The sequence below is a fragment of the Echeneis naucrates genome, chromosome 10 (assembly GCF_900963305.1).
Source record: "Echeneis naucrates chromosome 10, fEcheNa1.1, whole genome shotgun sequence".
NCBI classification, from domain to species: Eukaryota; Metazoa; Chordata; class Actinopteri; order Carangiformes; family Echeneidae; genus Echeneis; species Echeneis naucrates.
In genome coordinates this window covers 13,558,501-13,570,347 of record NC_042520.1, presented here as the reverse complement: position 1 = coordinate 13,570,347, position 11,847 = coordinate 13,558,501, and the positions used below count along the sequence as shown (strand labels likewise).

The 11,847-nt window shown below is 40.5% G+C and overlaps 1 protein-coding gene across 1 annotated transcript; it reads left to right on the top strand.

Annotated features, from left to right (window-relative positions):
- The first annotated feature begins 9,514 nt into the window (after positions 1-9,514).
- On the top strand, positions 9,515-11,346 carry adra2db (adrenergic, alpha-2D-, receptor b). The gene is made up of 2 exons (XM_029512694.1): positions 9,515-9,625; positions 9,717-11,346. The coding sequence occupies exon 2, from the start codon at positions 9,879-9,881 to the stop codon at positions 11,148-11,150; it is 1,272 nt and encodes a 423-aa protein (XP_029368554.1). The 5' UTR covers positions 9,515-9,625; positions 9,717-9,878; the 3' UTR covers positions 11,151-11,346.
- Positions 11,347-11,847: the final 501 nt, after the last annotated feature.

The window sequence follows — 11,847 nt, the reverse complement described above, 5'->3', positions numbered from 1 at the left end:
TACTGTACCGGAGGGTGAAGGCGCAGTCTGCAGCCTGTCATGTTCAAGGTAGTGAGCCAAAGATCAGCCTGACACGTCAGATACAGTCCCATGAAGAGCGGAGGCTCTCCGTTTTATGGTTCATGTTATGACATGTGAACAAACAGTTTGCAGTAAAAGTCGCCTCCTCAACACTGCCAAGGATTTACCCAGAGGACACACAAAGCCAACATACACATGAAAAGGGGGGAAAAAAGGTAATTCATACTAAATGACCAGGAACTGCACCAAAGTTTCGAAGTTTTTCCCTGACCCATGTCCTCTCTACCTTCGAACAGGTCCACTACTTCCTACATAGTTCTGCAGTAGACAGATGAACACACAACCTCTGTAGCATCACAAAACTCACCGCAACATAAAAATGCACATTGATTATCGTGAGACTGAATTTATTGCCAAAACTCCAATAAACTCCAACAAATGTAACACATGTCTAATGGAGCAGCAATTGATTGTTTTTCTGAAGGTGTGAAGGTATTTGGATCTATTCATCAAACACCAGATGAAGTGGAAGTTGGAACTGTAATTCCTTCCTGGCATTATTTTTTGCTTTATCCTCATTCCTTGTCACAATGAGAAATGACACATCTACTGTCACATTGCCAATACTGGAACAATCAAATAGAGCAATAATACTTTTGTAAATTAGTAATTCCAAAAATTTTTGTAATACTTTGAAACGTGTAATTACTATGACAGGAACCAAAAAATGTAAAATGTTTCCCATTACAATTGGTTCCACCTTGGGTGTCACTGACAGTTTGTATTGGAGATTTTGATGCAGGAAGACAGCCATTTTTAACAAGACGACATGCACAGTACATGTTATAGGCTTGTGTATGTCAAAAATTAAAAACAATCAAATTCTCTACAAAAAATCCGTAGGTGATGTGTAGTTTCACTTCTCACCACTGGAGTGCACTTGTGCTGTACAGAACATTTGAAAATGTGATAAATATGTCCACACAGGACAGTTTTTAGCAATCATTCATCTGTAAACTCTTTGCAGTACTACATCCAGAAACTGAACTAAGCAGATGTTTTTATCAGGCCTTTGTTACCCCTTAATGCCTCTTACTCTTAACTGTGCACATGCAAAGAGGCTGCTGAGTTTTATGTCCTCTTCTGAGGGCTGTCTGTTTGTCACTGTGGTGACATAAAGTGAAAAATATCATCCAATTAGACTCTACAACACTAACTTTTATAACTCCTCCAATCCCATGGGGTTTATATCTGAACCTCTGTGAGCACAGCAACATATGAAAAAGTGTGGAATATAAAACCTGGTGCTACAGCATTATAAACCCACTGTGTCATAGCAGAGGCTGCAGGATAAAGATGTAATGTATTTCCACATTTGGTAAACCATTCACAGATGACACATGAACCAAATGCTGCATCATATTTTGTAGTTTCATTTCCTGTTAAAAGCCCATGAGATGGTGTTTTTGTGTAGCTACGATATCCTTAAAAGCTGCTTCCTTTCGATGGAGAGCTGTGACATATATATACACAGTGTGGTGTTTATTTGATAAGGACGCAGCAACTATGATAAGCATATTGTAAGTGTAAGTGCAAATTGAATTATTGTTCATATTCAGCCTTGGTTATAATGTTGACAGGAAAAATAGGAATTATTCCAGCAAAAAATTATAATTTTGTAGCTTGTTTTTCAAAGAATTATGCATTTTTATATGGAATTCCTATAATCGGATAGTCTCAGATGGCTTCAACCATCACAACCCACAAAGAACACAGGTACATGGAGGCATTCACAACCTAGCCACTTAATCAATAATGTTAAACTTTAATAGGAGTGCTATGGATTGTAAATCTAAATTGCTTGAGGTAAAGACTAAATGAATTAATGAATACTTACTTTTAAGTCTGTGTGTCTTTTCATGTTCATGTTTGGATTTTGGATAATTATCTTTACCTTTAATGCTCAGAGTGAGTGTGTTGATGCTGTGAATTGCCATGAACTACAAATCTTATTTCAATTCAAAAACAAACTGAACAATGTTTTTCATAAAAGTACCATGATATTTTATGGGTAATAACATCAGACATGCAACAATGATTGATGAAAAATGATGATGGTCAGTCAGTTATTCAGTGCATTAAATCAATTATTACCATAATGTGAAAGTTAGGTCAGCTGCAAACAGTGGTCCAAGACCAGTTAGACAAAGAGGGAGAGCTATGGAGATGTTTTAAATCCCAGGTGAGCCTCCAAACACTCTACTGGCCATACATGGACAAACATTTGGGATGAAACACTTTATCAGCCACAGACCATGTGGTTTCCTGTTTCAAAAGGTGAACAAAAGCATGTCTGTACTCATTAGGAGTTGCACTGCAAAGTAGTAATGTCTAAAATTAGGCCAGCTGGCTTCAAAAAATATGTTTGATGAGATCTGTGAATAGCATTGAACTGAGGGCAGAATACTCTACAAGTCTTTGTTTTCAACCAAAATGGGGGGCCTGGTAAGAATTACAATGACTTTTTATTAAACTATTTGTTTGCAACAGCTCAAATATATATAAAAAAAACAAACAAACAAACAAAAAAAACAAAAAACAAGAAATAACCCAATAGATGCTAGGCTGTTTCTTGGCTGGAAACAGTGACTGCACAGGGACATGAGGTAGTTCATAACCCACTAATAAACTGTGAAATTTTGTTTCCAAAGTTTTGCTGTCCCAGAATGTGATCTTTGTTGGCACCTTTTATTCTGGAATCACAGGTGATATGAAACACGCAGTATTCTTCCACTATGCTCTTTTTCTGTGTAAACCTCTGTTACCAAACTGGAAGCTAATAAAGACAGAACTTGAACCTATTGCACATTGTATTTCTTCACATCCATTTTCAAAAGGGAAATTCTCAAGGTGTCCCATGACTTCTCTTTGCATCAGCTTCAGACTTAGTTTTCTTTGCTGAGTCCGATATGTTTACTGACTGCAGGAAAAGTTTCTTTTCTTTAGCTGCCTGACACATAAACAGCACAAACAAAAACAACTGTTATAGGTTTTACCAGGAGATTCCAAATGATAACCATGCTATTAAAAACATTTGCTTTTGATTGGCTGCAAAGCATGCTGGAAGTACTTATCCAAGTATTTTATGGAGTTCCTGACCAAAGGCACAAGACTCCTGCAGCACACACAGGAGGAATTATGTTTCAAATAAATCAAATATAAAATCAAATAATATATCAAATAAAAATGTCAATAAAAATGTAAAAAAAAAAAAAAATATGGCAAAACCATTGGAGATATAATGTTCAACAACATGCCAGAACAGAAACAGCAACAGAATAATCAGTCCACATAAAGACAAGTCATTTCTTCTTTTGAGAGGCGATATCTGACTCTCACTTAGTGACAACCACCTGCGTCCCTACCTGTCCCATCCGAGCCAGTCAAGGCTCCAGAGGAGTTGGTCAACATTTTCCACTGCAGCGAGTCAAAGGTCACATCTGGTCTCTTACCACAGAGAGTGCACATTATTAAAAGAGAAAATACCTGAACAAATAAGCTAAGGTAGGAAATACACTTGTATGCAAACAGCATCGTTTGGTAACAGGTGTGTTAAGAAAAAAAAAATCAGAAAATGTCAAATTTTGTGGAAATATACTTGTTGGCACACTGAATGTTCATCAAGCACACTGTTTCCAGAAATCTATTATCATTTGATTATGTTACCAACCAGTATTTATTACTCACAGAAACTAAGGGTGTGCAGCAGTTGTGAAAAAGAAATCAGACAATTTATCATAAACAATTTAAGCACTAATGCACCAATATAAAAAAAAATAGATAATTACAGAAAAATACTATTTTTGTTATATGTTTGTGTAATATTCTTTATGAATTTGACTGGCAGTGTGCCACATTGAGAGACAAAAGAAAATTATGGTGGGCCAGAATCCAATTAGTCACTCTACAATTTGTGACCCCAGAGGCTGATGGATGTCACAATTGTAGCCTCTGCTGGATGATTGGGAAGCTTTGAATCACTGGATACAGACCAGGCAGACACCACAACATTGTAACAAAACAAGAAAAAAAAAAAGGAAATGTGGCGCATATGATTTGTACAATTAATTTTTGGAGCTTCCAATGAGGGTAAAGTTTCCTCATGTTTGCTCGTTGTAACCTTGAAAAGCAAAAGTCTAATCTCCAGCTATAGATTCGAAGGTTTTTATACATAGATAATTTGTGTTTGTGGAAAACACAATTTCAGTTTTCTGTTTTCAGTTTTTGGTGGAACCATGATTATTCCTCAATATAGTGTCTGATAACAAAAAGAAATGTTATTCAAGACCAACCTGATTCAAAACCCTGGACTTTATCAGTCTATCTAAGTCTATCACCCCCAGTTGTTGTGTCTTTTGATTGCAATAACTGCTTGCACTGGCTGCTTCTATCTCCCATCTTTAGGATAGAAAAATAAAAACACTAGTGAATCAATGATGATAGAAATTAAAGCTTAGAAATACTGGAGGTGGTTCTCCTTTGCCTTCTCTGATCTTTTATTCCTGTATGTAATGTGCATCTGAGAATGCAGCATGATCTGCCAACAAAATTACTCACAGGTAATAAACAGAGATGTTTCCTGTGATAGTAAAAAATAAAAAGGGAGTGCTGTGCAGGGTGATGCAATACTAACAGTGAACAAGGTCAAAGTCAAATAAGGTCAGAAAAAACACGTTAATTAGCACTAGGCCCGGTGGCTGGATTGGGAGTTATGTCATCAGTATTAACTCTTAACTCTTAACTCTCTGTCTTTTTCCTATTGGTTGGAAGAACTAATGTATAACTCTGTATCGTAAAGCTCCAAGTATAAAAACTAATGTTGTAATTACACAGCAGCACTTTGAGCTAAATGCTAAGATTAGCAAGATGCATCTGCAATGGCAATTAAAATGTTGATGTTTACAGAGTATAGCATTTGCCATGAACATTTCATTTGGATAACCTAATTGCAGGATAAAATGTGGAAACTACAATCAGAATAAAGTAATGTAACCATCACATGATCAAATTTGTTTTCTTCACATATAGAGGTACACTGTCCCTTTCTTTGCACCCTCACCTGGCACTACAGTTCAGAAGTTGCAAAACTAAGAATAGATGTATTTCTTCTGTTTTTTTATTCATTGAACATTTGCACCTATGTGTAACTATCCTAACTGACTATTCTAAGTGTCATGAAATCCCCTAAATGGAGTAATCAGCACCAGTGGTCCCTCTACATCATCTAAAAACTTGTTTATTGTTTATCACAGCGACCAATGATAATGTGATTGGAGTCATCACTTTCCTTTTTCATGAGGACTTTCCCATTCCTGACAGTGCAGTACTGAAGACAAAATAAGGTTTATTTGCTGAAGGCTCCCCACACTCACTAATGTTTTCGTTTCCTCATTTTAAATCACCAAATCACATCAAACACCTTGAACAAAAGACACTTTCAAACAGTTACAAATGTCCTTCTTCCCCTTTAAATGAGATGGATGAAGTCACTGATCTAAGTTTTTTGGCAGGAAGGCTATTCTCTTAGAGTGAGTTGTGAGTGTGAGTGGTTGTTGGTCTGTCTGTCTCTGTGTGTTGGCCCTGTGATGGACTGGTGACCTGTTCAGGGTGGACCCCGCCCTCGTCCAATGTGAGCTGGGATTGGCTCCAGCATCCCCAGCGACCCAGGAACGGATAAGCGGTAGAAGATGGATGAATGAATGACCATTTGTTCAGGTCTCGCGAGAAAGAGAGAGGTGGCAGGCAGTGAATTATGAAAGTACCTCCCACTGCTGGATGTCAACACAACCATTACGTAAGTAAGCCCCTTGAAACAAGTTGATGAGTTCCTTTGAAACTTATATCTAAAGTATTTATGTAATGTACTTCAAATGTGAATAAATTGTAAGTATTTATTTGGCATTATCAATATTGCTCTGTGATCCTGTTTGGATTCGTACTGACCTCACTCACAATTTGAGGTGATACTTCTATCTGGAAATGTGGTGACACATGTGACCTTCAGGACTTCATTAAACCGGTCACACTTTCAATTTCCAGTGTGCTTTATTCCAGCGCTGCAGAAACAAAACGGGAGAGAAGTCATGTTTGTTTGGGACACAGCAAAGGTCAGTGGTCATGTATTTATTCAAACCTGCCAAGCCCACTGACAGCAAGAGCAGTGATACGAGAGGGTGGCAAGCTAGATGTGAGCTCACTGAAAGAACATGGGAATCACAGTGTGACTGTGAACTCACAGAAAGAGAGAGAGACATAAAATCCCCTCCCACTCTTTTCTACACTTAATTCGCACACGTAAACACAACAACAAGGATCCTGTAGCACACATACACACACTTGTGCTCTATTTACACATATACGGTATTACAGTATCATGGTACTATCACGTAGGGCCGTGGCTGAATTCTCTGAAGAAAATATTTGCTATAAAAAAAAAAAAAAATCACCTGCAACCTGAGATTGAGGTTTTTACACACCACCTCAAGCTATTTATTCTTGGAGCGTTACATAACACAGCAGTGGGTTCTGCTCACATTCAGCCAGAATGCCTTCCTCAGAAGAAAACAGGAAGGTAAGAGGATTGAGACAAGAGAAAAACAGCCATCAGTTGACTGCCCTCACAAAGGAGCTCTTCTCTTTTCATCTACGCAGTCTTTTGTCAGTCTATTGTCAAGAAATAGTGTTAACAGCATCATCATATGTCACCATATTATAATTCTTTTCCCAATGTCTAATTACAAAAGGCAACCCAGTCCTGCTCATTCCTCATGAGCACCTCTCTATCCCACTCTCTTCTAGCTGCTGCTAAAAACTATCCATCCATCCATCCAAGTATCTCAGCAATCAACATTTGTTTGGCTGGAAAATGGTGCAAGCAAATTACTACTTAGCTATAGAATAATTTCTAGGAGGCAGCAATTATAACTAAATCCTCACCACTCACAACATTACCTGCTGGCAGAGGTAAAAGTTGTCAATCATGGCGCTTATCTGTTGATTGATGATTTGACAAGATTAAAACTGTTTGGATGACTCAATAAACGTTTTTGATCCGCCTGACACTTGAGTGGCCTCAGTGTTGCTAACATGAAAAAATGTGGCAGTAAATGATTGTTCGTAATGAAGAGGTTGGCAAGAAATACGATTTGTACACTTTCTTAATTTGTAGGAAAGCCTTTAGGCACACAGGGGAGCTTTTATGTATATGTACATCATAACAGGATGCTGGATCCAGAGGCAACAGGATGCTAGGTATTGTGTATTACTCAGAATAGAAATAGCCTGGAAGGAACATGTGTTTATTTGTGATGATTTTTCAGATTTACTTTTTCTGAGAACACAAAATCCTTTTCCTGTGACAGCATCAAAATAGTTTTAACATTTTACTATGTCAAGATATACAGAGTACAATAAACAGTAAATAGCTTGTAAATAGGTATAGACATACCTGCATTTTTCCATACACACACCACTCAGCCTAAATACTGAGACCACCTCCTTAATATTGTAGCTACTGTACCAAAACAGCCCTGGATGTTGGACTCCATCTGGCAAAAAGACCTTAGCAGCATATCCTTTAAGTCCTGTAAATTCCATGGATTTCACTGATTTGTCTCGTACATCCCACAGATGCTTGTTTGGATTGAGATCTGGGGAAGCTGAAAGCTGAGTCAACCCCTTTAACTTATTACTGTGTCCCTAAAACCATTCCTGAATAATCTTTGCAGTGTGGTAGGGTGTCTTATTCTGCTGAAAGCTCATCCTTATTCTTGTGCAATTTTCCTGCTTCAACATGACAACAGCATCACATCAACTCTGAGGGGAAACGCACACTGGCTGTCAAATATACCTCCATACAGGCAGGTACCATTTTAAGGGGATACAATATGTTACTCTGTCAGTTTGTCAGCGGCCACTTTCATAAAGTGTGTGTCCACAAATGACTGTGTTACCTCATACCAGAAAATTTTGGAAGGTCACAGGACATATTTAATATTATCATATCATAAATTCTCTACTAATAACATTTTCTATAAAGGGTGACAAAATTCAGATTTCTCTTATTTTGTTCTTGCTAGACAGTTATGCTCCCTTTAGGACGCACAGTTGGGGCAATAAAATGATACAGTATTTTCTCTCATTCATAGAACTTCGGTTTTATGCTTGTAAAGAGCATGTTTGGACGACGCTGGATAGTAAGGTCAGTGTTTTTTCTGTTTTTATGCAGCAGGTACACCCTTAAGGGAACGTCTACAGACCACTGATATATAGTGACAGTCACCTTTTAGATGATCTTCGTGCTTTTTTACATTCATCCAGTGAGGTGAGATCAGACTGAGAGAGGATGGAGCAAAGAAAAAGAGGGGAAACAAGATGGACAGCGAGCTCTCCTCCAATACCTCCTTTGTAACTTCTATGTTTCATCACACTGTAGGCACTAAAAGATGCTCTTGTTGAGCCTCTTGGCAACTCACTTTCGAGGATGAACACTGAACATACACACACATCCACACACAACTGTTGGCATCCGTCACACAGCTTTAGCTGGACTGCAAATCCCACACTGACAGACACTATTTATATATCTTTTTTTTTCTTTTTTATCCAAAATCAGTGAGGTGCATCTGTTAGGCAGAGCTACAGTCTTATCATCAGCTCAGCGGCGTTTTTATTTCATAGAATTATTTTTCAATGACCCCTAACTGGCCATGTGCATGTCTCTTTGCATCACCACCGACTGGTAAATATCCCCTGGCCATAGCACTGGCTGCCCAACAATGCATTAATACATGTTATATAACAGAACCTCCAGAGCAAACAGGGGGAACCGTCTAAACAACAGGTATCATGGTAACCTCTGGCTAATTCACCACTGACCAAATCTAAATTATAGTCTATGAACGGGAAGGAGTCTGGGTGCTGCAGAGGTGCAGAAACGTTGTCCATCTCTAAACTTCAGAGACAAAACCCAAATCCAGATCAGTCATTTTTTGATCCATTAAAGGCGTTTTACTCTGACGACCGTGGCCTCCTGATTAGCAGCCTTACAGCACCGGTAAAGTTCAGAGAAAACTCCAGCTGTACCGTTTCACCTCCACATCCATCAGCGACTGTACATGTCCACCTCACACTACAGACTACAATTTAAATGATTACAATGCGAGGTTTCTCTAAGACATTTTTTCCCATTATACCCTGAGCAGACTATGGCCTCCAAGTAGGGCTGAGAATGGTTAAACATGCAAATAGACAAGGTTTAGAGTTTCTGAAATCAAACAGACTAAAATTATTCTAAGACATCGCTTCCTTATTTCTATAAACAATGTTCTCTGTCTCTCTCCTTTTGGAGGTGGGTTGGGCTTCACAGTGATGTCACCTCACGCCTGTATGGGCATTCATCACGAGCTGTGAGCATCTCCGAGCCTCTCCAAAGCGATGTTGACCAAAACGCAGAAGCAGCATTACGCACGATGCGAATTCACAGAAATGTCTTTACCACCGGACTGTGGACTCCGGGAACTCTTTAATCCGTCTCCATTGTGATGTATATACACTGGGACCACTGTATGTCTATCTGGGAGGGGGTGCTGTGAGTAAGAGTTTGTTGTTTGAGGCGTGTGTTTGTGCTTGTGTAGTTTTTTCAGTCAGACTACCCGCTGATGGTGAGGACCAGGAGCGTTACGCGCATCCAAATGCGTTAGAGGGAGCCAGCCCAGCACACCCGGTCTCAGCTGTTGTGGGAAAGGAAAGGGGCGCAAAGAGACAAACATGATACGGCGGGACCAAGTGGAGCCAGCATGGATTTAACCCAGTTAGAGACGTTGGTGGAAAACGTTTCCAACGACCAGAACAGCACGGGAGCACGGTTCGCTCTGCCACACACTCAGGCGGCCACTGCGCTCATCGTCCTGGTGGTTTCTGTCATCATCTCTGTCACCATTGTCGGTAACGTGCTGGTGATCGTGGCGGTGCTGACCAGCCGGGCTCTCCGCGCCCCGCAGAACCTTTTCCTGGTGTCTCTGGCATCCGCGGACATCCTAGTGGCCACGCTGGTCATCCCCTTCTCTCTGGCCAATGAGATCATGGGCTACTGGTACTTTGGAAGCACTTGGTGCGCCTTCTATCTGGCTCTGGATGTGCTCTTCTGCACCTCATCCATCGTGCACCTGTGCGCCATCAGCCTGGACCGCTACTGGTCCGTCACAAAGGCGGTCAGCTACAACTTGAAGCGGACCCCAAAGCGGATCAAGTCCATGATTGCTGTAGTTTGGTTAATATCTGCCATCATCTCCTTTCCCCCTCTTCTCATGCCCAAACACGATGACCGGGAGTGCGAGCTGAACGATGAGACTTGGTACATCCTCTCCTCCTGCCTGGTGTCCTTCTTCGCTCCGGGTCTCATCATGATTCTGGTCTACTGTAAGATCTATAAAGTGGCCAAACAGCGCTCCTCCACCGTGTTCGTGGCCAAGAACGGCCTGGTGAGGGAACCGTCTCAATCGGAGACCTGTTTCGTCAGGAAAGACCGGTTTGAGATGGAGAGCCCCAGCAGCCAAAGCTCGGGCAGCCATCAACCGAGACAGGGCGAGCTGGACGACATCGACCTGGAGGAGAGCTGCAGCCCGTCGGACACTAAACCCCGCAATCACCGCTTCACCAAGCGGAGGAAGGTGGAGGGCTCGGACTGCTGCCCACCCCAAAACTGCCGCCTGTCCTGGGCCTCGGCCCGGGCCTCCCAGCTCTACCCGGAGCAGAAGACCCCGGCGGAGAGACAGCAGCTGGCCGCGGCCAACAAAACCAAAGTGGCCCAGATGAGGGAGAAGCGTTTCACCTTCGTGTTGGCGGTGGTGATGGGGGTGTTTGTGCTTTGCTGGTTCCCCTTCTTCTTCACTTACAGTCTTCGAGCTATCTGCAGAGACAGCTGCTACATCCCGGGAGCACTTTTCAATCTTTTCTTTTGGATTGGCTACTGCAACAGTTCGGTGAACCCCATAATATACACTATTTTCAACAGGGATTTCAGAAAAGCCTTCAAGAAAATTGTATGCAGAACTCCTAAACGTACATAAACAGTGAAAGGGACACATTCATCAACGGTGCTGGACACAGGCACTATTATTAGAACTCACTCTGGCTATTTCCCTTCCCCAAATCATTTTAATGTAACTGCTGTCATTTTGGGAAAAGAAATATAGTCTTGTGAACGCATTTAAATGTCTGTGAATAAAATGTAAAGTGAAGCAAAACAAAAGAGAAATATATATATTGATGTGTTCTTAGACATGTGATAAACAGAAAACATTGTCAGTTGTTTAATTGTATTTTTATCCCAAATGTAATATAAATGGTTTTGATATATAGGTCACTGTATAACCGGTCCAACAAATCCAAAGCTTTGGGGGAAAAAAAAAAAATCCTCTCATTGCATCAATCTTTTATGTAGCAGCCAGCAGAGGGAAAGAGCTACTTTAGAGTGAAAATTAAGTAATGTATGAATTTTAGTCGGTAGTAATTAAGATGGCTGGGTGCGTGTCTGTGTGTGTATCCAGATAAATAGGAGATAAATCCCCCATAAGCTATAAAAGTATAGGGATAAGCAAGCATTTCCTGCAGGTGTCATGAGAAAAAATATGATCCAGTAGATTGAATGGGGTTTATCACAAGTGTGGGACTAAAGTGGCAGACATTAAACAAGTGTGCAGTTTAAGTTCCAGCAAGACTATCAGCCCTGTCTTAACAGTGAACCCCCTAAACTTACGTAAGAGT